This window comes from Nomascus leucogenys, chromosome 25, assembly GCF_006542625.1.
Source record: "Nomascus leucogenys isolate Asia chromosome 25, Asia_NLE_v1, whole genome shotgun sequence".
Lineage (NCBI taxonomy): Eukaryota > Metazoa > Chordata > Mammalia > Primates > Hylobatidae > Nomascus > Nomascus leucogenys.
In genome coordinates, this window is record NC_044405.1 from 26,604,997 (window position 1) to 26,630,983 (window position 25,987).

The 25,987-nt window shown below is 51.1% G+C and overlaps 2 protein-coding genes across 7 annotated transcripts in view; one reads left to right on the forward strand and one right to left on the reverse strand.

Annotated features, from left to right (window-relative positions):
• MX1 (MX dynamin like GTPase 1) overlaps window positions 1–8,042 on the forward strand; it is a 36,281-nt gene extending 28,239 nt beyond the window's left edge. For 4 of the 5 annotated variants that reach the window (XM_030805968.1, XM_030805970.1, XM_012501726.2 and 1 more), the window contains one exon: window positions 7,356–8,042. In XM_030805968.1, the coding sequence (XP_030661828.1) occupies window positions 7,356–7,586 (231 nt within the window). In that variant the 3' untranslated portion in view covers window positions 7,587–8,042. 5 annotated transcript variants of the gene reach the window in all.
• A 5,375-nt stretch (window positions 8,043–13,417) lies between these two features.
• Window positions 13,418–25,987, reverse strand: part of TMPRSS2 (transmembrane serine protease 2) — a 42,095-nt gene continuing 29,525 nt past the window's right edge. For both annotated transcript variants that reach the window (XM_030806307.1, XM_003280394.3), the window contains exons 8-14: window positions 23,658–23,701; window positions 22,119–22,290; window positions 20,681–20,856; window positions 19,523–19,618; window positions 17,282–17,424; window positions 16,603–16,755; window positions 13,418–15,018 (exon numbers count right to left, since the gene is read on the reverse strand). In XM_030806307.1, coding sequence (XP_030662167.1) covers window positions 15,007–15,018; window positions 16,603–16,755; window positions 17,282–17,424; window positions 19,523–19,618; window positions 20,681–20,856; window positions 22,119–22,290; window positions 23,658–23,701 — 796 coding nt within the window. In that variant the 3' untranslated portion in view covers window positions 13,418–15,006. The remainder of the gene's footprint in view (window positions 15,019–16,602; window positions 16,756–17,281; window positions 17,425–19,522; window positions 19,619–20,680; window positions 20,857–22,118; window positions 22,291–23,657; window positions 23,702–25,987) is intronic.

Sequence of the window (25,987 nt, forward strand, 5' to 3'; positions counted from 1 at the left end):
GAGGTCCTGAGGAAGTGTGCCTGAGGCTGTCAGGATGCAGTTTGATTTTATACATTTTAGGGAGGCAGGAATTGTAGGTAAAATCATAAATCAATACATGGGAGGTGTACCTGCCCTCCCTAAAGAGGCAGGACACCTTGAAGGAGGGGGAGCTTACCAGTCATAGGTGTGTTCAGAGATTTTCTGGTTGGCATTTGCTTGAAAGAGTTAAACTTTGTCTACAGACTTGACATCAATAGAAAGAAATGCCTGAGTTAAAGGCAGTGTTAGAGGCCAAAGGTATGTAGATGAAGACTCTGGGTAGCAGCCTTCAGAGAGAATAAATGGTAAATGTTTCTTTTCAGGCCTTAGAGGCAGCAGCCTCTCAGTTAATCTCTCGTAGATTCAGGGAAGGCCTAAAAGGGGAGAGGTCTGACTGCATTGATGGAGATTCTCTACAGGTGTGAATTCTCCCCCACAAAACATGGCAGGGCCATTTCGATCTGTCGGTCCTGGTACAGCTGTTTCAAAATATGTCCAAAAAATATATTTTTAGGTAAAATATTTGTATTTCCTTTAGGGTCTGCAATCTGTCTTGTGATGCTATACCAGAGTCGGGTTGGAAAGTAAGCCACTTTACACTGAGTTCATGAAAACTCACCCAAGCAGATTTTATGGTTTGTGGGGTGTGTGTGACTTAACCCCTGCCTTGCATGACTTTATAATATGGTATCTTACTACCCCAGAGTCTTTTTGGCCAACTTATGATCTCAATTTCAACCTAAACTCCAAAAGGGCCTGGCTTCTCTTCCCGTTACGGCCAGGAATTCAGATTTTCAGGTTTCTCTGGGGTCCACTTGGCCAAGAGGGGGTCTGCTGAGTTGGCTGGAAGGCATAGGATTTTATTTTTGGTTTACAACAAGTTCCTTAGTGCAGCATTGGAATGCAATGGTAGCAGACTAAATGGAAGCTATCTCGTAGACACATGCTTTGGTTGATACTGCACGAGTCAGTTAACCTGAAGTACAATCTAATTCATCCTAGGGAAAGAGGCAGTGAACACAGGCACAACTCAGGTAGAGCCCTTGGGATGTGTAAACACCTGAGGAGGTAAAGCAAATTGTAATCTCTCGGTTTATCAGATGTCCCCATTGCCTTACTATCTGGATGCTTTAAAGCAGTGCCTCTCAAACTCCACCCAGCACAGAGGCCTCCTGGGATCTTGTGGAAATGCAGATGCTGATTGCAGGTCAGGATGAGGCTGAGATTCTGCCCTTCTTTTTTTTTTTTTTTTTTTTTTTTTTTGAAACCAAGTCTCACTCCATTACCCAGGCTGGAGTGCAGTGGCACAACCTCAGCTCACTGCAACCTCTACCTCCTGGGTTCGAGCAATTCACCTGCCTCAGCCTCCCAATTAGCTGGGGTTACAGGCACCTTGCCACCATGCCTAGCTATTTTTTTCTATTTTTAGTAGAGATGGAGTTTCACCATGTTGGCCAGGCTGGTCTTGAACTCCCGACCTCAAGTGATCTGCCTGCCCCAGCCTCCCAAAGTGTTGGGATTACAGGCGTGAGCCGCCATGCCCTGCCTCTGCATTTCTAATGGGCTCTCAGGGGTCGCCATACTACTGGATGGAGACCACACTTTGAGCAGCAAGGCTCTAAACCGAGGCTCAACATCCATTCCTCCAGACACTGGGAGCTGCACGCACATGCGTGAAGCCAGTGAAGGGGAAGACAGGCATGCGCAGCAGCTTCTCCTGCAGCCAGGCTCACACCTGTCTGCTGCTTCCACTGCCTCCTAGAATGAACAGTTACCTTGAGAGTAGGTGAGGCATATACATGCACAGAACCCAGACAATAGGATGAGTGACAATGGCAAAGGAGTCTCCGAACCAAGCAGCTCCCTGGACAGAAGCAGCCCTTCTCCAGGTTCGTTTCTGTCCTCCGAGGCGGACTCATGCACTCAAAAGCTCCCGTGCACGTACATTTTATAATGGTTTTTACACAAAGGTTCGCAGAGGAGTGGACATGCTGCTCTTTACCCTGCCTCTTTTGCTGTACCTGGGAGATTGTTCTGCCTCAGTTCTGATGGCGCTGCCTTGTTCTTTTCAATGGCTGCTGAGTATCCCATTTTATGGATGTGGTATATTGAGCCAGCTCCCTTTAAGCGGACAGTTTGTTTGCAGTCTTTTGCTAATGCAGGCGTGTTGCTGTGAATAGGCTTGTTTGTATATCATGTATCTGGAAGCATCAATTCCCAGAAATGAGATTCCTGGTACATTAGGATTGTGCAGGGAAACAGAACCACAGATATATGTATATAAAGAAATATATTTCAGCCAGGCATGGTGGCTCACGCCTGTAATCCCAGCACTCTGGAAGGCTGAGGTGGGTGGATCTCTTGAGGCCAGGAGTTTGAGACCAGCCTGGCCAACATGGTGAAACCCGGTCTCTACTAAAAATACAAAGAAATTAACTGGGCGTGGTGGCCTATGCCTGTAGTCCCAGCTACTTGGGAAGCTGAGACACGAGAATTGCTTGAACCTAGGAGGCAGAGGTTGCAGTGAGCCAAGATCACACCACTGCACTCCAGCCTGGGTGACAGAGCGAGACTCCATCTCAAAAAAAAAAAAAAAAAAAAAAACAGAAGGAAAGAAAGAAATATATATATATATATTTCAAGGAATTGGCTTCTGCCATTTTGGGAGCTGGTAAGTCCGCAATCCCAGGGCAGGCCAGCAGGGAGAGCAGGCCAGAAATTGCAGCAGGAGCTAAGGCTGTGTCCACAGGCAGAATTTCTTCTTTGTAGGGAAACCTCATTTTTCTTCTTAAGACCCTCAACTGATTGGATGAGGCCCATCCACATCATTGAGAATGGTCTCCTTCACTTAAAGTCCGTGGGTTACACATGTTACCCATATCTACGGAATACCTCCGCAGCAATACCTCTGCAGCAATGCCTCCGCAGCAATACCTAGACTCGTGTTTGATGGAATCACTGGGGACTCGAGCCTAGCCAAGTTGACACATGAAACAGACCATCACAGCTGTGGAAAGGATGGCTTGTTTTAGACCGATAAAGATGACCCAGAGAAGGCCTGCTTCATCCACACTGGCCAGTTTAGTCTGCACTAAAGTTGTTGGTTTTTTATTTTTTTTATTCTTTTTTTTTTTTTTGGTGACAGAGTCTCACTCGTCGCCCAGGCTGGACTGCAGTGGCGCAGTCTCGGCTCACTGCAACCTCTGCCTCCTGAGATCAAACAATTCTCCTGCCTCAGCCTCCTGAGTAGCTGGGACTACAGGCACGTGCCACCACACTCGGCTAATTTTTGTTTTTTCAGTAGAGACGGGGTTTCACCATATTGGCCAGGCTGGTCTTGAACGCCTGACCTTGTGATCCATCCGCCTCGGTCTACCAAAGTGCTGGGTTTACAGGCGGTGAGCCACCGCGCCCGGCCTTGTTGGGGTTTTTTTGACAGCCTAATAGGTGAAAATGACATCTCATTACAATTTTAATTGGCATTCTCTTATGACAACAAGGTGGTGCATCTTTTTGTGTGTTGAGAGTTATTTCTATTTCTTGCTCAGCAAACAGTTCATCCAGGAGGAGCTTCTCGGTGAGATAGTAGACCTCTGCGATTTCTGATGCAGACAATCTGAATTTTATCATTTGCTCTGTCATTTTTGTCTATGGTGGTTTTAGACTATGCTCAAGTTTTCTAGAGCAGAAAACTCGAGTTGGATTTGGGCCCCAGTGGTTTTTGTCATACTTTAAAAGGACTTTGTCTCCCTGAGATGATAAATGAGGTGGACAATATTTTCTTTAAGTAATTTCTTATTTTAACTGTTGCATGATACCTTTGGTCCATTTGGAGTTCTTTGATGTCAAGAATGAGGCAGGATCCAGATGGCAGCAGAGGTCCCAGTCCCATCCTGGAAGGGTCGTCTAGTTCCCGCTGGTACTCCACACGCCCGCTCAGGCACTCACTTCCCCTCTGCGTTGGGTCCTGTCTGCATCCTGTCTTCAGCCCTGTTTTCCTTCGTTTCATCCGCCAGTGTCACCAAGGTCACACTGGTACATCACTCTCTAGTGCAGCCAGCACCCCCATATCACCCTCACTTTTTCTTTCTTTAAATTGTGCAGAAATATTCATCATGTCTATTTTGCCATCTTAACCATTTTGGGGTACATAGTTCAGTGGCATTAAGTACATTTATGTTGTGCCAGCATCACCAGCAGCCACCTCCAGGACCCTATCACCCTCCCACGCTGAAACTCTGTCCCCATTAAACGCATTCCCCATTCCCCGCCCCCGAGTCCCTGACAGCTACCATCCTACTGTCTGTCTCTGTGAATTCAACTAACCTAAGTACCTCATAGGAGTTGTGACTGGCTTACTTCATGTGGCACCATGTCCTCATCTAGGTGGTAGCAAGTGTCAGAGTTTCACGCCTATTGATTTATTATTATGAGACAGAATCTTGCTCTGTCGCCCAGGCTGGAGTACAATGGTGTGATCTCAGCTCACTGCAGCCTCCCCCTGCCTGGGTTCAAACAATTCTCCTGCCTCAGCCTCCCGAGTAGCTGAGATTACAGGCATGTGCCACCACGCCTGGCTGATTTTTGTATTTTTTGTAGAGACGGGGTTTCACCATGTTGGCCAGGCTGTTCTCGAATTCCTGACTTCGAGCGATCCGCCCGCCTAGGCCTTCCAAAGTGTATCATTATTTTTAGAGACAGGGCCTCACTGTTATTGTCCAGGCTCGAGTGCAGCAATGTGATCCTAGGTCACTGCTACCTCAATCTCCCAGGCTGAAGCCATCCTCCAACCTCCGCTGCCCAAGTAGCTGGGACCACAGGCATGCACCACCGCACCCGGGTAATTTTTTAATTTTTTGTAGAGACGGGGGGTCCCTGTGTTGCTCAGGTTGGTCTTTGAACTCGACTTTGACAGCTCAAGCAGTCCTCCCACCTCAGCCTCCCAAAGTGCTGGGATTACAGGTTCACTCCTTTTTATTGAAGGCAGAATCCTGTTCCGTTGATAGATACACCACATTATTTTTACCCATTTATTTTATCCGTGGATACTTGGCTTGTTCACCTTTTAGCTGTTGTAAATAGTGCTGCTAAGAACATGGGTGTCCAGTTACCTGAGTTCCCACTTGGTTTTATGTAGAGATGTTCTGCCTCTTTGTGTTTGTTCAGTTTCAATATGAATTTCAGAATTAGTGTGTCCAGTTTCTCATGAACGAGGAGAACTGCTGCTGTATGTACTGGGTTTGCATTCACTGCATAGCCCTCTGTGGGGAGAGCTGACGTCTTGCTGACACCATGTCTTTTTCCAAGAACATCTTCAGCCTTTCCGGTTTTTTATTGAATTTTTTTTTTTTTTTTTTTTGAGACAGAGTCTCGCTCTGTCACCCAGTCTGGAGTGCAGTGGCTCGATCTCAGCTCACTGCAACCCCCATCTCCCAGGTTCCAGCAATTCTCCAGCCTCAGCCTCCCAAGGAGCTGGGAACTACAGTTACACACCATCATGCCCTGCTAAGTTTTGTGGTGGTGGTGGTGGTGGTGGTGGTGGTTTTATTGTAGAGATGGGGTTTCACCATATTGGCCAGGCTAATCTCGAACTCCTGACCTCAAGTGATTCACCGGCCTCAGCCTCCCAAAGTGCTGGGATTACAGGTGTGAGCCACCATGCCCGGCCCTAGTCTTTCCGGTTTTTGTTTTGTTTTGTTTTGTTTGGCTTTTTTTGAGACAGAGTCTCGCTCTGTCACCCAGGCTGGAGTGCAGTGGCCTGATCTCGGCTCACTGCAAGCTCCACCTCCCAGGTTCACGCCATTCTTCTGCCTCAGCCTCCCAAGTAGCTGGGATGACAGGCGCCCTCCACCACGCCCGGCTAATCTTTTGTATTTTTAGTAGAGACGGGGTTTCACCGTGTTAGCCAGGATGGTCTCGATCTCCTGACCTCGTGATCCACCCGTCTCGGCCTCCCAAGTCTTTCCGTTTTTAAGGCTTCCTTTTGCCGGGGCCTTAGGAGTATTTTAAAGTTTTCTTTGTATAAGGTGCACATCTCCGAGGTTTATGCCTACATGTTCTCATCGTTGTGTACTGTAAAGGGGTTTTTCTCCCTCTATGTCTCCTGTTTGGTGGTGGTAGATGTGATTTTGGTATATGAGCTTTAGATGTATCAGTGCCACACCTCACACCCCTGCTGACTCTTACTGTTTGTAGCAGTTTTGCAGCTGATTCTCATCAGTTCTCCTGGTGAGTACTCACACTGTCTGCCCCCATCTGGGGCTCTAGCATTGCCCTGAACGCCTGCCTTCGGCCTGGTCCTGTCTCCTTCCCCCCATGTCCAGGTGGTGACCACCCCGCCTCTCGGTCACTCTGGTCACAGAACACGGATTGGGAGTTCTGCCTCAGTCTCACCAATACTGAGTACTTATTAACATGCCTGCCATCTTTCTGAACTTGCATCTTTTAACTCCTTTAATCTTTTTAACCACCCCATGAGACCAGTGCCTCACATTAGCCCTGTTTTATAGAGAAGATACCAGAACCTTGCGGAGGGACCAGTACACTGCAACTTCCTGAGAGATCCACCCATCCTGGGAAAGAAAAAAGTTTTGCTAATAGGTGGGACTTGGGGAGGGAGAAAGGAAGAGGTGGAAAACGTCTACATGCATATAACTCGGACAGCTCCATTCTCTGGCTTTTGAAAGCCCAATGTCTTTTCTGCTGAGTCATTTGAGTGTTGATTAAAAAGAAAAAGAAACCTTCAAATCTCTTTGGCAGGCTTGTAAATAATTTGGAAATGCAGTTTTTTTCTTTTTTCTTTTTTTTTTTTTGAGACGGAGTCTTGCTCTGTCGCCCAGGCTGGAGTGCAGTGATGCAATCTCAGCTCACTGCAAGCTCCGCCTCCGGGGTTCAAGTGATTCTCCTGCCTCAGCCTCCTGAGTAGCTGGAACTACAGGTGCCCGCCACCACACCTGGCTACTTTTTGTATTTTTAGTAGAGACGCGGTTTCACCATGTTGACCAGGCTGGTCTGCAAATGCAGTTTTTGCACTGTCTGCATGCTTACCTTTATAGAGCATATTTTGCCTTCTTCCATCATAAGTACCCATTTAATGGTCAGGAAAAGCTGGTGGGAATATGACTCATAGCTGGGACATTCTCTGCACTGTGCATAGTTCCTCTCTGCCACCACCATGGAGGAGATTGATGGGTTTGAAACCCAGGGGAAGGTCCTTGCCCTGGGAGGGTCTCCCTCATTGAGAATCTGGATATCCTCATGTGCACATGGTGAGGTCAGAGTCCCCTCCTCACAGTGTCCCCTCCGCCCTCCTGTGAACTGTTCTTTCCTTCCAGGAGGCCAGCAAGCGCATCTCCAGCCACATCCCTTTGATCATCCAGTTCTTCATGCTCCAGACGTACGGCCAGCAGCTTCAGAAGGCCATGCTGCAGCTCCTGCAGGACAAGGACACCTACAGCTGGCTTCTGAAGGAGCGGAGCGACACCAGCGACAAGCGGAAGTTCCTGAAGGAGCGGCTTGCACGGCTGACGCAGGCTCGGCGCCGGCTCGCCCAGTTCCCCGGTTAACCACGCTCTCTGTCCAGCCCCGTAGATGTGCACTCACACCGTCTGCCCCCATTCCCGGGTAGCCACTGGACAGACTACTTGAGTGCTCAGTAGTCAGACTTGCTAGTCAGTCTCTGCTTATCCATTAGCCATGGCGATTTAGCAAGAAGCTGTGAGAGCAGTTTGGTTTCCGGCATGAAGACAGCCCCACCCTCAGATGCACACGAGCTGGCGGGGATGAAGGATGCTGGCTTCGTACTGGGAAAGGGATTTTCAGCCCTCAGAATCGCTCCACCTTACAGCTCTCCCCTTCTCTGTGTTCTTAGAAACTGACACGTGCTGAGCATCACAGCTTATTTCTTGGTTTTTATAATGTCCCTTCACAAACCCAGTGTTTCAGGAGCATGAGTGTCATGTGTGTGAGTCCTGTTGGAGCCCTGTCTCCTCTGTTTGTAATAAACTCATTTCTAGCAGACACTGCTCTGCCATGTTTTGTATTTTGGCGAGAAGCCTGAAACTAGCAGGTAGGGTGCAGTGGAGCAGTCGGCGCTAAAGCTGCCTTCTGGCGGGGCCAGGTAGGAGCAAGCAAAAGAACAGGGTCTGATGATTTCCTAGAGACTGGAGGGAAATGGGGGAACACACTTTAAAAAATGAAACAGAATATGAAGCCAACGGTGCTAACTCTTAATAATGTGCATTGATCAAATGTCCAATCTGTTGAGTCACTGGGTACCTAGCATGGAGTTGAAAAGCACAAGGCCCAGTCAAGAAGTGGTTGCCAGGCCAGGTGCGATGGCTCACGCTGTAATCCCGGCACTTTGGGAGGCCGAGGCGCGTGGATCACCTGAGGTCATGAGTTCGGGACCAGCCGGACTAATATGGTGAAACCCTGTCTCTACTAAAAATACAAAAATTAGCTGGGTGTGGTGGCGTGTGCCTTTAGTCCCAGCTACTCGGGAAGCTGAGACAGGAGAATTGCTTGAACCCGGGAGGTGGATGTTGCGATGAGCCCAGACTGTGCCACTGCACTCCAGCCTGGGCTACAGAGCAAGACTCCATCTCAGAAAAAAAAAGGTTTCCCAGTGGGACTTTACCTACGGAGGCTGTGGCTGGGGGAGTGGTCTGGGAAGCAGAGAAGGCAGAACACTAACCTTGGAGGAGAACCCGACAGAAGGTCTCTTTGGTCTAGCCTGGTGGGGGGAGACTTGAGCCACACTCCTACGCCCTGACTCTGACAACCATGGCTCCCAGTCGGTGCTGCTGCTGGGCCTCCTCACCATGAGGCCAGGGCAGGCTCAAGGGCAGGAAATTGAACAGTGGACTAGATGGATTCTATTTTGCTGTTGTTAGGATTTTGCTAGTGATAACCAGATGGATGGGGCAGGAGAGGACCAGACACTCTGTCCCTTAAGGGGAGAGTTGAAGGATCAGGATTGCCCGAGCCTAGGAAAGAGAAGGCCAAAAGGCAACAAGAGAGATGAAGTGTGAGCACCAAGGTGTGACATCCTCTGGGGAGGTACGTTCTAGTTGATCAGTGTGGGGAATGGGGGTACTTTCTACAGAGGGGCCCCCGGATGCCATGGCTTCCTCAAGAGCTGTGAGGTCCCAGACAGTGGGGGCATCAGGCCAAGCTGCACAGCTGCTTGTCAGGTTGGGGGTGGGGGCTGGACCAGCAACACCATCCTCTCCCCTCTAGACCGCCCCCCCATCCCAGATCTCTTCTGACTCTTGGGACTGTATAATTCTCAATTCTTCGGGAAGTTTGAGAATTCATTTATAAGAGAGGATGTCCGGAGAGCAGTGGACATTTCACAAGCCCAGATCAGCAGCTGCCGCTGGGCAGTAGCTTTATGGCTCCCCCAGGTGCTGAAGTGCACCTGCAGGTTGACTTGATCTACTGTTAGCAGAGGCTGATCAGTTTGCCTCAGGCTTAAGGGAGAGACGACACCAACACACACACACAGAGGTTTGCAAGAGTAAGGCTGGGCGGATCCAGGCATTCTTAATTGAATACTAGGCATGCATTCTCGCAGCGGACATGGCCCAGGTCCTCTGGCTGTGTTGGTGCGTCAGACAGGCCGGCCCTCCCATAAGGTGGGTGCCCTCTCGTGGCAGGCCTGGGAAACTTCTCCACTATAAGACGTCCCTTCCTTCCACCACCATCCAAGTCAGTCTTCCACCCGCCTTAAGTTTCTGCTGCGCGGGAAACAGAGTCAGAGGTGTCAAAGTGTTGCACAGGATTCTATTTTGCTGTTGTTAGAAATTTGCTAGTGATAACCAGAGACGATGGAGGAAGAAAGTTGACAGTGTGTGTCCCAGAGAAGAGCAATTTCAATTTCCCCAGCAGAGTGAACCTGCTGGGGATGCCCCAAGGTGCCCGCAAGGACGTTCCTTTCAGACAAAATGAACGTGTGGTGATCCCCCAGGCCTGTCCTAACTAGTCATCCAGAGCAGAGAGGGGAGAGGCCCCAGTGGCCAGAGCTCGGAGAGAGCCCTGGAGACCACTTTGTGTGACTCCTTCCTGCACTTAGAGGGGCCCTGGGCTCAGGCAAGTGATGGACCTGCCCCTCCCTACCCACCCCTCCATTCCCACCCATGATGGGCAGCGCCGGGATCAAAGCCTGCTCTCCGGCTTCTGTGGCCTGCCCTGTGAGGCAGGAAAATTGGGTCTGGAGGCAGGAATGTAAGGCTGATTCACACTTCAATTCTAACAGGAACTATCCCCTCCACAGGGTGTATGCCGAGTAAATGACTTTGTAACTTTACTTTATCCTCTTCATTTACGTAGGGCCCCCAAAGTAACCAATGGAAACCTCTAGAGGGTATTTAAACCCCCAAAAAACTGTAATGGGGCCATTGAGCCCCTAGGCTCGGGCCCGCTCCCACCCTGTGGTGTGTACTTTATTTTCAATACATCTCTGCTTTTGTTGCTTCATTTTCTTCTTGCTTTGTTTGTGCGTTCTGCCTAATTCTTTGTTCAAGACACCAAGAACCTGGACACTCACCACTAGTAACATAAGCACTGGCTCAATGCTCCATTGGCCTGTGCAGAACAGACAGGATCATAATGATGTCTGCTCAGGCACCTTCACTCCTGGCGTGTCTGGGGCTCAAGGGACCCATAGGACAGGGTTGAGTTAGGAGCAGAGCACTGACAGGGCCAGGAGTGTATTGAACAAACCGAAGTAGAAAGCTCCAGTTTTCTGGAACCCAGGGTCTGTCATGCTGCAGGTGCTTAATAAATGCTGTGGTGCCATCCATGTGAGATGTGACTTGCTCCTCCTTGCCTTCCACCATGATTGTGAGGCCTCCCCAGCCATGTGAAACTGCAAGTTCAATAAACCTCTTTCTTTTGTAAATTGCCCAGTCTCGGGTATGTCTTTATCAGCAGCACAGAAATGGACTAATACAGTAAATTGGTACCAGTAGAGTGGGGCACTGCTGTAAAGATACCTGAAAATGTGGAAGCAACTTTGGAACTGGGTAACAGGCAGAGGCTGGAACAGTCTAGAGGGCTCAGAAGAAAACAAGAAAATGTGAGCAAGTTTAGCGCTCCCTAGAGACTTGTTGAATGTCCTTTTTTTTTTTTTTTTTTTTAATTAGATAGAGTCTCGTTCTGTTGCCTAGGCTGGAGTGCACTGACACAATCTCAGCTCACTGGAACCTCCACCTCCCGGGTTCAAGCGATTCTCCTGCCTCAGCCTCCTGAGTAGCTTACAGTAGATTATGGGCACCTACCATCATGCCTGGCTACTTTTTGTATTTTTGTAGAGATGGGGTTTCACCATGTTGGCCAGGCCGGTCTTGAACTTTTGACCTCAGGTGATCTGCCTGCCTTGGCCTCCCAAAATGCTGGGAGTACAGGGGTGAGCCACCATGCCTGGCCTTTTGAATGGCTTTGACAAAAATGCTGATAATGATATGGACAATGAAATTCAGGCTGAGGTGGTCTCAGATAGAGATGAGGAACTTGTTGGTAACTGGAGCAAAGGTTACTCTTGTTATGTTTTAGCAAAGAGACTGGTGGCATTTTGCTCCTGCCCTAGAGATTTGTGGAACTTTGAACTTGAGAGAGATGATTTAGGGTATTTGGTGTAAGAAATTTCTAAGCAGCAAATCATTCAAGTAGAGACTTGGGTGCTGTTAAAGGCATTCAGTTTCAAAAGGGAAACAGCCTAAAAGTTTGGAAAATTTGCAGCCTGCCAATGCAATAGAAAAGAAAATCCCATTTTCTGAGTAGAAATTCAAGTCAGCTGCAGAAATTTGCATAAGTAATGAGGAGCCGAATGTTAATCCGCAAGACAATGGAGAAAGTGTCTCCAGGGCATGTCAGAGGTTTTCACGGAAGCCTCTCCCATCACAGGCCCAGAGGCCTAGGAAGAAAAAGTGGTTTCATGGGCCAGGCCCAGGGTCCTTGTGCTGTGTGCAGCCTAGGAACTTGATGCCCTGCATCCTAGCCACTGCAGCCATGGCTGAAAGGGGCCAACATAGAGCTTGGGCTGTGGCTTCAGAGGTTGCAAGCCTTAAGCCTTGGCAGCTTCCATGTGATGTTGAGCCTGCCAGTGCACTGAAGTCAAGGATTGAGGTTTGGGAACTTCTGCCTAGATTTCAGAAGATGTATGGAAACGCATGGATGCCCAGGCAGAAGTTTGCTGCAGGGTGGGGCCCTTATGGAGAACCTCTGCCAGGGCAGTGCAGAAGGGAAATGTGGGGTTAGAGCCCCTACACAGTCCCTACTGGGGCACTGCCTAGTGGAGCTGTGAGGAGAGGGTCACCATCCTCCAGACCCCAGAATGGTAGATCCACTGACAGCTTGAACCATGTGCCTGGAAAAGCCACAGACACTCAACACCAGCCCATGATGCAGCCAGGAAGGAGGCTATACCTTGCAAAGTCACAGAGGTGGAGCTGCCCAAGACCATGGGAACCCACCTCTTGCATCAGCATGACCTGGATATGACAGATAGAGTCAAAGGAGGTCATTTGGTGCTTTAAGATTGGACTGCCCTGCTGGATTTTGGACTTGCAAGGGGCCTGCAGCCCCTTTATTTTGGCCAATTTCTCCCATTTGGAATGGCTGTATTTACCCAATGCCTGTACCCCCATTGTATCTAGGAAGTAATTAACTTGCTCTTGATTTCACAGGCTCATAGGTGGAAGCAACTTGCCTTGTGTTGGATGAGACTTTGGACTGTGGAGTTTTGAATTAATGCTGAAATGAGTTAAGATTTTGGGGGACTGTTGGGAAGGCCTGATTGGTTTTGAAATGTAAAGATATGAGATTTGGGGGGTGCAGGGGCAGAATTATATGGTTTGGATCTCTCCCACCCAAATCTCATCTTGTAGCTCCCATAATTCCCATGTGTTATGGGAGGGACCTGATAGGAGATGATTGAATCATGGGGTGGGTCTTTCCCATGCTGTTCTTGTGATAGTGAATGGGTCTCACGAGATCTGATGGTTTAAAAAATGGGAGTTTCTGTGCACAAGCTCTTTGTATGCTGCCATCCATGTAAGATGTGACTTGCTCCTCCTTGCTTTCTGCCATGATTGTGAGGCCTCCCCAGCCATGTGGAATTGTAAATCCAATAAACTTCTTTTTTTTGTAAATTGCAGTCTTGGGTATGTCTTTATTAGGAGCATGGAAACAGACTAACAGAATAACAATAAGGAGTCATTCGAGGGACCTCTCCAACAGGACAGGCTGCAGGAACTGAGGGCACCAACCAGAGGAGCACCAAGTCTGGCCTTGCCTCACCTTTGGTCCTCTGACCAGCAGCCTCAACATCACCCCCTTACAAGGAAATGGAAGCTGGTCCTACTCACCAGGTAGAACTTCAAAGATGCAGTAATTACTTTGAAAAAAATTTGCATAATTTATTTGCATGATATTCATTTTCACAATTGAACTTTACAGTTTAAAAAAGATACAAAAAAAACAAACAGTTGCTCACATAAATAAAAAGGGGCAATAAAGAAGGAAGACGTTTTCACCATTACAACACCTTTTAGGATGTGTCTTGGGGAACAGGCACCTTACAGTGCCACCTGTTTCCCAGGTCCCTGGGAATGCTGCTCTCTACACAGGCATGTGCACAGACGGATCCTGCAAATGGGATTGCATGACTTTCCATTTCAAGGTTAAGTCCTAGCAGTAGAATCATTCATTTCGTTCTTGCAAACCAGCCTGCTTGGCCAGGAGGCAGAACCATGGTAGAGTAGTGCTCATGGTTATGGCACTTGGCAATGCAAACGGGACCCTTCCCCTGGTTGGCAACCCACAGCATTGGAAGGGACCACAGAAAGTCCAAAACAAAACACATCTTTCTCTTCTTCACTGCCACCATGGGCACTTTCCTTCAGCACATTCATTTATAGAACGTTAAGTCAGGAGCCAGTCATTTTGTCAAAGCAGCTCAAATAGGCCACCATTCTTACTTGGCAAAAATGATACAGTTTCAAAGAGTTAAATGAAGGTGGACTACTTGGAGACTTCAAAAGCTAAGATTCCAGGAGCACTGAGGTAGCAATGTGTAGAAACATAACATGGAAACAGTGTACCTTAAACTGAGCATTCTTGATTTCCCCCATGGACCTCAATTTCCAGTGACTAGCAGGCCTGAAGAGGCCAACATGGTGCCAGACTTGGCACCCTGCCAGGGCCAAGGGGCATGTGCAATCTCCAGGGTGCTGGGAGCAGGGTCGGGGAGGATGAGGAGGAAGGCTGAGTCTACCTCCCAGGAGCCCCACTCGATGTGCAGGTGGAGACCTGCACCAGGAGTGCTCAGGGCAAGTTCCTTTGCAATTGCTTCCCTCGCACCAAGGGCACTGTCTACATTCTCACCCCATAAGAACAAAAATGTTTCTGTTCCCCTTACAAGTGACTACCACGTCAACACCCATGAAGGGCTGGCCCCTTTATTTCCGGCCACCATCCAGGGCTGCTAAGGCTCTAAGAACCAATCAGCAAAAACCCCTTGTGGAGAGCTAGGCTGGGGACACTACCAAGTGGCCCCAGAAGGCAGCCACTGCAGGTGCCACCTGCCTGTCTCCCTTTCCATGTCTCTCCTTTTTCATCTCAAGCCGTCCAGCAGCTGAGAGGTGACAGCTCCGTGCTCATCCAAAATTGGCCCCTGGAAAGGACTCAGAAGGAAGATCTCAATGGGGCAGCCTCCACCCCTCTCCTCCACACTTGACCGCCAGTATCCATAACCAGCCGGCCATCACCCCTTGTGGACAAGGGGTTAGGGAGAGCAGGCTGGGCAGGGGAGCCACTGCAGCCTGCACAGAATGGCAGAGAGTGCCAAAGCCAGACAAGTTCACTGTTTAATAAAAATGAAGTGACCTCTGAATCATCTCTAAGAGTAAATCGTGCATGGGGAAGCAAAACCAGCCCCTTTGTTTTCTTGTAGAACGACGTCAAGGACAAAGACGATGCGGATTAGCCGTTTGCCTGTTCAAATAGGAAAAAAAAAAAAAAAGTGTGTTATTTTCTTAAGACAAACAAAGGTGGAAAATAGTTTTTTCCTCTAGGTTCGCATGAAGCACTTAGAAACCAAATAAGCAAGCTTAATAGCACAAAGGGATCATTTTTCTCTCCAACGTGTTGGTCAGAGTCAGGCTGAGCATGGTGGGGCAGGAGCTCCAGGAGGAGCGGGCAGCGGATGTGGAGGCCGGCGCGAGGGGCATCTCTTCAGCAGAGTCTGAGCCTCCCCTGGCTGCTCTCCTGCCACGCAGCCCTTCCCTCCCTGCACAGCCACGCGGACCCAACTGCAGCTGCCAAACACACCCAGCTCATTTGCTAACCCCATCCTGGTGCGAGTCCGCCCCTCAGCCTGGCTGACCGTCCCAGGCCTGCCAGCTTCCCTCCTGCCCTGCCTCCCCCTGGGGTCATCTGTTTCCAGCACTGGGCCTTGTGCCAGGCGAGGCCCAGCTGGGCCCCATGGTCACGGGAAGGCCCTGAGTCCCGCATGTCATTTGAAGGAGATACAGGTCGGGCCTTCGCGGGAAATGCCCCCTGGTTCTGCTGCTCCTTCAACAGACTGGGCATCTGGGAGACTCGAGAGAAGACAGAATAGAGTGCTTTCTTCCGCTAGCAGCCCAGCCCCAGAAAGCACAGAAATCTGAGAAAACTATAGGTCTGAAGTCCTGGAGATGAGAATATCTGGTTCTCACCCCCTATCCGGACAATGCCCAAAGCCAGGGCTCCGCTAAGCAGAGACGTCCATGAGGCTCACAGGGAACCCCTGAGACCTTCCCTCGTGCTTGAGTCCGGGGCATCAGAGGACCCTGGCTGCTCCTGCACTTCCTAACCCTGGGGGCTGCCCAGGGGCCACTCGATAGCCCCAGAAAAGGATAGGCACAGTCAGCTCTTCCCTCTGTTCTCTATAAGTCAAAAGTTTCATGTGAGGCCGGGCACCGTGGTTCACGCTTGTAATCCCAGCACTTTGGAAGGCTGAGGTGGGTGGATGCCCTGAGGTCAGGGCTTTGAGACCAGCCTGGCCAACATGGAGAAACCCCATCTCTACTAAAAATACAAAAAGTAGCCGGGCGCGGTGCTGCATGCCTGTAATCCCAGCTACTTGGGAGGCTGAGGCAGGAGAATCGCTTGAACCCGGGAGGCAAAGGTTGCAGTGGGCCGAGATCGTGCCACTGCACTCCAGCCTGGGCGACAGAGTGAGACTCTATCTCAAAAAAGAAAATAAAAAAGTTTGATGTGAGGTGGCCTGGGTGGAACAACTGAGCTAGCTGAGCCAGAACTAAGTGTGGTCAGCAGAGCACCAAGGAATTTCACACAAGCCGAGCCCCAGCGCTTTTCATCCAAGCACCAGGGGAAATATGCAAGTGAAGCCAGTGAGAGGCAATGGGCAATGGGTGGACACCAGGGGGATGGGGCTGTGGCTGGAGGAAGCAGGGTTTGCTTCATGTTGACCAGTGGTCAGCAGTGAGCTTCCAGCAGCAGAACCACGCTTAACAGATGTCTGGCTTTGGCTCGAGGAATCAGAGAACACAGTCAGAAGGAGGACAGGATAGTTACCCTCATTTGGCGATAAATCCAGTCCGTGAATACCGTCACATTCCCGTACACTCCTGGTCTGTAAGCTTTGGCACAGCCAGAACCCCAGCTTGTATCCCCGATCAGCCACCAGACATTGTCTTTCGAAGTGACCAGAGGCCCTCCACTGTCACCCTGTGGGACACAGCAAGGTACAGAGAGCAGAAAATCAAGTCACAATCTGCCACACACCACTGACCAGGCCTAGAGGAGGTGGCGGCGGGGCGGGGGGGGTGGCGGGTAGGTGTCGCAGTGTGAGTTACAAGTGACTGTGTGGGCTTCGAATCTCCACCATCAAGGGGTGATGGTAACAGAGATGTAACCCCCAAAGAGACAGCCCCCATCCTGAATTTAATCTGTTCAAGCTAATAGTTACTAAATAAATTGCCATTCATAATTTAAAATAGTCTAAATACTTGTTTCTGTTCCACTGGCACTTTTACCAAATATCAGTTTTTCAGAGGCCGTGTGTGATTTGTTGATTGTATTTCTGCCACCAGAAGCGTTCGCACTGTTTGTGGCCATCACTTCCCATGACTGCCCCGAGCTGGCTCCGTGTCACCGAGGAGGCCCTGCTGACCCCAAGAATGCCCTCTCTCTCTCATGGGGGGTTCAGTAGGATCTGGTAAGGGCCAAAGGTAGAATAAAAATGTTGAATTACCTGGCAAGAATCGACGGTCCCCTGCAGGAAGCCAGCACAGATCATGGCTGGGGTGATCAGATTGTCATAGACGTATCTGCTGTTGCATCTCTGCATCTCAATGAGACGCACCATGGCAGCGTTCAGCTCGTCTGAGGTCTTCCCTAAGGACAGGGAGACTTGATGAGCTCCCAGTGTTGCCAGCAGCTCTCGCAGAGAGAGCACGCTTCGCTCCCTGAGACCTCCACACACACTACACAGATGGTCACAGCCCTGTTCTCCAGCCCTGCCCCCGTCAGCTCATCCCAGCACCAAGCCCTCTACTTGGGAAACCTGGATTCTCCTTATAACTGGCAGTGCCTGTGCTGAATGCAGCTCTGGAGTTCAGCTTCAGGGAAAGAGCTTCCCAGCTCTGAAACTATAGGGCTCTATCGGTGCCATGGAATCCCTGTCTTATTCACCCAGTGGCTTGGTTCTGCTGAACCAATTTCCCACTCCTCACTGAACCCTACCCAGGACACACAGGCTCCTGTTTCCCCTCTGGCATGCACGCACGCTTCTGGAGCACACACGACCCTCCCTAGGCCGCCCGCTTCTCGGCTCCCCTGCACATTAGAGCTTGTCAAGACAGGGCCTGCACTTGCCGTCTCTGCATTTGCCACTCTCGCTTTGCTGCCTCCCCTCGGGTATCTTCTGGGCACTGTGGGCTTAATGTGCAAAACCAGAACCCTCCATCACACCTTCTCCCACCCCAAATTCTCACCAACCAATATTTCCTGGCTTGAAAAATGGCACCACCTGCCACCCTGGGGCTTCAGTCACAGAGTGGAAAGCCATCGTCCCTGACTTCTCACTCTCTCTCCCACAGACATGCAACCCATCAGTAAGTCTGGTGGCTCTAGCCCAAACGTACCCTCATCTCTCCACATCCACGCCCGCACTCTGCTGTGAGCTGCCTTCCCGTCTCAGGGAACCACTGCAATGGACTCGTCACCATCGTCCTCGTCTCCATCCATTCATCCCCACTCCCCACACAGCTGCCAGGTCATGGCACTCCCCGGCTCATGATCTCCCTACCTCGAGCAGACAAGAAGCTGGTGTCTTCACCATAATCCACAAGGACCTATGCAATCTGGCCCCAGCCCACCTTCCTGGCTCCTTGACCGCATCTTAAGATACATGCGCTAGCCTTTTTGATGTGTACACATTTCTGCCATTTGAGTCTCAGCTCAAATGCCACCTCTTCCGAGAAGCCTTTCCTGACCACCCTGTCAAAGCAGCTGGGACCTTGAGATCCCCACCCTCAGATATTTGGAATCAGTTGTTTGTCTCCCATCTGTCTGACCACACCTGCCCCCCCCCCACCACCCACATCCACAAGAGAGGTAAAGCTCCTGACAGCAGAGACGTTTGTCTTACTCTATTCACTTCTGCATTCCCGGCACCCAAGTAGCACCCAGCCTGATAGAGATGCAGGTGCACACAAGTATTTGTTGATATTCCCTTCATCTTGGATTCCATGAGGTCTTTTGCCCAGCCTGTGGCTCCACTGTAGTAAGTTTCTGCTGATGAGGAGCCAGGATGCCCCCCACTACCTTCCCTGACGCTCCCCACAAATCACCCAACCTTTGCACTTTTCCCCTTGTTTGAAAGGATTTGTTGTCTGTATGGCCCAGATGCTTTTGAGAAGGATGTAAACAATATGTAAAATGAACCTTTGTGCCTGCCACTAAGCACTTCCAACCCTCCATAAAAATGAAGCAGCCGGGCTCCCCTCATTTGAAAGACTGTCAGAGAGAAATGCAGATTGCAACTGAAGGGGGCGGAGAGAGCCTCTCTCTGCCGTTATCAGGGCAGAGGACAGGCTTAGATGTGGCCACCACTGGTCCAGGACGCCCGTCCTCACCAAGCCCCCTGTCACTCAGCCATGCAGGCCTTGGTGGGATCTCCAGGGCAGCTTTAAACTCACAATGAGTGCAACACAGGAGATCCTGCACCTCTAAACTCGTGTGGCCCAGATACTTCAAAAGCCATTCCACATGCTGCTCTGTGTGATCATAATAAGAACACGGCGTATTAGGTAGGCTGGGCAGGATTTCTCCCACTTAGCAGATGGAGAAACTGAGGCACAGGGACTGGGGGAATCAACCAAAGTCATCCAATCATTGAGTAGTAGAACTGGGATTAAAACCTGGACCTCCCACTTCCGAACCCGATGCTCCATCTGTGGGCCCTGCAGTCCTGCGTGCCAAGGAGCCTCACCTTTCTCCTCGGTGGCCCCCCACCCGGAAATCCAGCAGCGCTGTTCTGGCTCCAGCATCAGGCCTGGGTTGGGCAGACACACTGGTTTCACAAAGTCTGTTTCAAGAAGAGAAAACACAGTAAGCCAGGCTGTTATCACCCAAGGCCTCGGGCTACGTCTCCACCTGGCCTTCCCACGTGCAGGCCACTGGGCCTGGCACCCCGGCCACCCTGCCCAGAGGACCCTGCATCCCAACAAGTCCCACATTCTCACTTTCTCCCCCTGCCAGACCCCTCCTTCTGGCAGGCAAGAAGTTATGCTACTTATAAGTAGAATTATTTGCTAGCTCTGCTTATAAAAGGAATTATTTGCTGGCTCTGCTTCTAAAATTCCATATCTCCAGGTGACCAAGATGGGAAAGACACACAGGAGGCAACAGCCAAAAAGCCGATGGAGTCAACGGAGTCAGCTTTCGCCCCAGAGGCACCACGCCATTGCTCATGCGTTCACTCTTCTGTATGTGAACCATTTCCCAGTGTGAATACAGACATGTTGTAGGGAGGGCTGAGGTTTTGCCTCTTCTGTATCCACATGGGGCTAGAACATTCCAGATCCTTGGATGGACCAGAGTGGGACCAAATAAGAGGCTAAGAGAAAGCATGTTTGTCCTGACTTAAGTAACTTGGTTTTAGAATGCATCTTTAAAAATCAAGGATCTTTACACATTTTAGGCCAGTAGTTCTCAACTGGAAGTGACTTTGCCTCAAAGGGGATGTTTGGCAATGTCGGCAGACAGACAACATTGGTTGTCACAGCTTGGTAGCTACTGGCCTCCAGTGGGTAGAGGCTGGGGACACTGCTAAACATCCTACAAGGCACAAGAGAGCCCCAGATGTCAAGAGTGCTGCAGTGGGAAAGCCCTGTTCTAGCCTTTTCCATGCCTGGCTTGAATCACCACCACTCAGTACAGTACAGAACAGACGTGGTGGCTGCTGCCTCTCCCAAAATGCGGCAGGTGCTCTTAGCTTCTGTGAGCCTCTCCCATTGGCCACCCGCTGCACACCACCCTCGCTCAACGCAAATTCCTCCCTTCCATTTGGCACAGCACAAGTGTCATTTCCAATCAACATCTCTTTAAGATTCTGCCAACTTGCTTGCCAAGCCTGAGCCACGCGTACCATTGAAAGTCAGAGGCGTCTGCAGCTTCATCAGCGCAATGTCATTGTTTTTGGTCTTGGAGTCATAATTTGGATGAGAAATCACTTTTTCTACTTGGTGTCCGCTTTCATAGAACATGAAAGATTGTCTCAAAATCCCCGCAAATGCCGTCCAATGCCATGGATTGTTAAGAGGTCTGGGAAAGAAGAAGGACTCAGTATCTCAGAGTCGTAAACACAGAGCTCTTCTCAGTGGATGAACTTCCAACATCAGAAGCTGGAGGCAAGACACCCAGAGGCGGGATGGTTCACCAGAAACCACACAGGGAGATAGTGGAAGAGGGGCTCAGCCTCCCCTTCTCCCTCACACTCCCCCCACCCCGACTCCCTGCCTCAGCACCCCACATCGTCCCTCTTTCTGGCTCTTGCATCACCTTCAAGGAATCTGCAGCACCCACAATGGGCCGACATCCCTCCCTGGGGTTTCAAGGCCATTTCTAGCAGGACTGGCCCTTATTTTCCTTTGTACGCCAAAGCATTTCCTGGCACATGGTAGGTGCTTAATAAATAGATACTGATGAACAGACTTGAAGTACAATATCAATCAAACCATTTCCTTTATCCAAGAGTTTCCCTCTTAAGAGAATCCCAGCTCCTAGTGGGCCCAGAGCACCCGGGGCTGTGAAGAGGAGTAGAGAAGGGAGCACCCTTGGGTAACAGCCCTTGCTTCCTTGACCTTCATAACAGCCCAAGAGGAGAAGGGCATGCCCATCTTATAGTTGTACACGCCATGGATCAGAGACATTGAGTGAATCGTCTAAGGCCACGCAGCCAGAGAGGGCTGGGCCAAGAGTCAGACCCAGCTCAGCCTCTCTCTAAGGCAGAAAAATACATCCGCCAAGTGAGGCCTCCTCCAAAGCAGCATGTGATCAAAAGCACTATGTGTTTAAGGAAAAGGGGAGGGGGTGCTAGCTTCCATAAATGCTAACACTGTCACAGCTAGCCTCACCCCTACCTAACCCTCTGGATGAGCAATGCTGTGGCCAAGAACACTTAACCCCAGGGACCTTCCAGCAGGGCAGTCTGAAGTCTGTCTGAGTGTGCCCTCTCCTGGGACTAGCATCCCAGAGACAGGATACCTCAGGGGGTGGGGGCTTTGCTCAAGGGCAGGACAGAGTTCAGAGGACAGTGGCTGGAAGGAACGCTGGTCATGGTGACATCGTGGAGAATGTTCCACCTGCACCCTGTGCCCCTCGTGCAGGCGACACTCAGTGCATACAGCCATGCGCTGCCTGGCATGAGCACACTTGGTGCCTCACAACCCTAGGAAGCAGGTGCAATACTCTCCCCATTTAAACACAAGGACGCCGGGGCTGCAAGGGTTGTGACCTGCTCAAGGTCACAGGGTGGCTGTAGGCCAGCCCGGAGCCCCCACCCGGCCCACGCCGCCCCGGCATACTTTTCCACGCAGTGGGCGGCTGTCACGATCCACTCGGGGGTGATGATAGAGCCTCCGCACACATGGACGTTCTGGACATGCAGGCTGACCTGCCAGGGCCAAGCCCCCAGGCGCGCGCTCCCGCCGCCCACGATCCTGCTCTGGCGGCTTGAGTTCAAGTTGACCCCGCAGGCTGAGGACAATAAACAGGAGGCCAGTGGGGTGAGACCAGCAGAAGCTGCCCAGCCACCCAGCGCCCTCCCCTCCCAAGGGTCTCCCAGGCTGCAAGGACAGGGCAGGGGCACCACTGCTGGGGATGGACTCAAGGGGCTCCTGGGGGTCTCGGGGAAGGGAGGACACCCCTCCAGCCCACCCAGACCCAAGAAGCACCACTTCCCTGAACACTCCTGTGATCCCATGGGGTCTCCCAGCACCCAGGTGGGGGTGTTCTCGACAACGAGGCCCTGGGGACTCCTTGAGTCTTGGAGGGACTGACACCACTCAGGGACCCCAGATTCTCACACAAAGAAAAGGAAGATGGGAGGGGCAGGGCTGGAAGTGAGTGAGGGGGTGAGTGAGAGGGTGAAGGGTGAGTGAGTGAGGGGGTGAGTGAGTGGGTGAATGAGAGGTTGAGGGGGTGAGTAGAGGGTGAGTGAGGGAGTGAGGGGGTGAGTAGGGGGTGAGTGGTGAATGAGAGGTTGAGGGGTTGAGTAGGGGGTGAGTGAGGAGGTGAGGGGTGAGTGAGGCCTGCTGCCTTCCCTGCTTCCTGTGTGTGAGCGTCTTCTCCACCAGGAGGTGAATGCATGGGCAGAGGGCAGGATGGGTGCCACGCACCCTTGGGGCTGTGCTGGACCCCCACTCAGGACCTAAAGAAGACCTGAGCCAGCCCTGCCGGGATGTGACTGTGTCAGCGCCTTCCACCTCTTCAAATGAAAAGCTGAGCTCAGGACCACGGCCCCACGACAGCACTGGGCCATCCCAGAGGAGAGGGACAGCGGCTTCCACATTTGCAAACAGTTTGGAAACTGTAAGCACTCCAAACACAGAGATGGGGACACCCAAGTCTAAGCCACCGTCCAAACTTCAGGAGAGAAGAGGCAAGAGCGCTGTTGTTCTCCGGGCTTGTCCCTCCTCCCGGGTCCCATTGGCTGATGAGTGCCTGGTGGCCACACCGTGGTGCTGGACCACAGCCCTGCAGATGCTCCAAGTCCACGTTAGGTGGCTGCCAGGGCTCACTAACACCACCCCACTTTGCTTTCTGGAGAAAGAGACCTTCCGGACCTCCAGCTCCTGGGTGGCATAAAGCACAGGGCTTTGTCAGCTTCCTGAGCCTGCCTGATCTCAGGGGGTGTCCCTTGGACCCAAGGCTGAAGGTGTCTACAGACCACGGAAATCGAAACCAGGACTCCTTGGAAAGAGCGAGATGCCGCTGGGCACATCCCAACCCGTGACCCCACCTTCTTCCTTCCCACGCCCCCAGAGACACAGGGAGTAATGTTCTGAAAGCAGAGAGCTTTTCCTAGCTAGAAGTATCAAAAGGGGGACTCTAGATGAACTTACCTATACAGCGTAAAGAAACCACTGCTTTTGAAGAACAGGCATCACTACAAAAAGAACAGGGGAAATTCTGGTCACGACAGTGAGGAGTCACCTGCCTCTCACACGCTTAGAAATCAGTCGTTTCTTCCGATGTTCCCTCTCCTGTCTTCTGAGACATAGAAGGGTCTGCTACTTACAACTCCAGTAAGGTAAGTAAATCCATATAGGGACAGTGGCAAAGATCAGACACTGAGCCAAGGCACGCGGCTCACATCCCCACGGTGTGACCTTGGGCAAGTTACTTAACCTCTCTTAAAACTGTACCAGCTCCTAGGGTGGTTGTGAGGGTAGGCATACAATAACGCTAGCTTTTCTTTTTCCTCTTGGAATTTAAAATCATCTTCTAATTTTGTAAGGAAGCCGTTTGGAAACCTCTGGGCTCCTATGACTGCTTTACATCTGTAGTGTTGAAAGCAATATAACCAATAATTTCCCTAGGATTAGAAGAAATGTAAGAGTTACTCATTTGGGAGTCAAACATCCCAGGTTATGGATGAAGAGAAAGTAATTGACGCATTTTGTCCTGCAGTGAATTTCCCAGGCTATGCTGAGAAGGAAAGACGCAGCCCCTGGCATGCAGAGCTGGCCCGCCCCGACAGCTGGGCCATGTGCTCTGCAGAACCTGAATCATTTCACTGAATATCAATATCGGACTAGGCCCCTCCATGCCCGAGATGGGGCAAGACACAAGGAGCCTGCTCTGAAATGACGTCTGAACAGACGGAACAGGAACCTTGTGGTCGCAACCACAAAATCACGACCTGATGTCTCCTCCTGTCCTGGCTAACTTGAGCGACGGACGTTTCTTTACCAATCATAGCTTTAGCCTAGCCTCATTCCAACCTCCTCCTAGAAAAAAAATAATAAAGCAGCCTCACAGAATTACCCCTGCTTCCTGACAGCATCCAATCCAGAGCAAATCTCTGCTTCCTCCAACCGCCCCCAAACCACCTTGCAGGAGCCCAGGCCCTACAATAATAGGTCCTTCCTGACACCCTCTTACTGAGGCACACCCCCCAGGTTCCCAGTGGCTACAGGTGCATTCCAGGTGGACTCTGGCTCTGGGGCACTGACACGGCCAAGCAAAGCAAAGACATGTCCCCTTTAAGAGAAGACATTTCCTAAGAATCCTAAGGTCGGTAGGGATAGCCCTGTGTGGTCACAGCGCCAGGGCACATGTGGTTATTCACAGAAGCCCGACAAAAAACAAGCCAAGAACTCAGGCATCAAAGGGCAACTGCTGCACAGAAAGAGGAAAAGAAGTGCGCTTCCCCCTACCTTCACCACCGAGACAGAATAGAGCCTACCAGACAATGGCCTTCTCTTCTTTCCTCCAAGCCCTCCAGCCTCCTTGTGAGTTCCCAAGGCTCTTGCCAAGGGAGGGCAGCACCTCCTCCCCTCCCCCCGCCCCTGCCCGGCTGGACTTGGCTCCCTGATTCCGTGTGTAACCCAGGAAGACAAAGAACCACTCAGCATCTACAAAGCGCCCAGGCAGCTGTGTTTAGCTTCTCCACAGGGACAAACAGCAGCCCTGCTGTTTTGATGGGTGCACCTGGCCGTGCACAGCCCTCCCCACTGGGCTGGCCCTGCCACATTCCCCAGGACAGCAGGCTGTGGTGGAAGTCAGGCCCCCAGACACCTCCGCCAGCAGCCACCAGGAATGCAAACCTGCCCCAGGCTCCCGCTCAGAGGAAAGGTGGCGCGGGGTGATTAGTTCATCCTCCCCCGAAATGCAGCACCTGGCACCTGGCGGGCAGAGAGGTGATGCCTAGACACCAGGCATAAGCCCTGGGGACCTGGGAGGCAAGGAGAGCTCATGAGCAAAGGACACTGTGTATCTTTCACATCAGAAAACACTCACATAACAGCAACAATCATAGCAAGTCTGCAAACATCCTAAATATGTGCAAAGCAAAAGGAATAGCCCAAGTCCATCCCCTCTCCCGCCCTCCCAGCCAGGTCAGCCACTCATCACGTGACCTGTGGCTTGTGCCCACTTCTACCCCCTGGACACACCATGACTCATTCCCAGGCCGCCAGAATGCTGCCCATCCCTCACAGAGCACCCTCTGGCACTGCTGTCCCAGGGTTGGGGCTAAGGGGACCAGCCAGCCCAGCTGCCTGGAATGGAGCAGGACTTTCCTTGCTCAAGCCAGTGAAGTCCCTGGCAAACTGGGATGAGCCGGTCACCCCGGCTGGGACACTGAGATATTATCTTGGATTCCTAGAACCATGCCCTGACAAAATAGGTACATCTCTAAATGTCTGAAGAGGAAAGAAAACTAAATAGA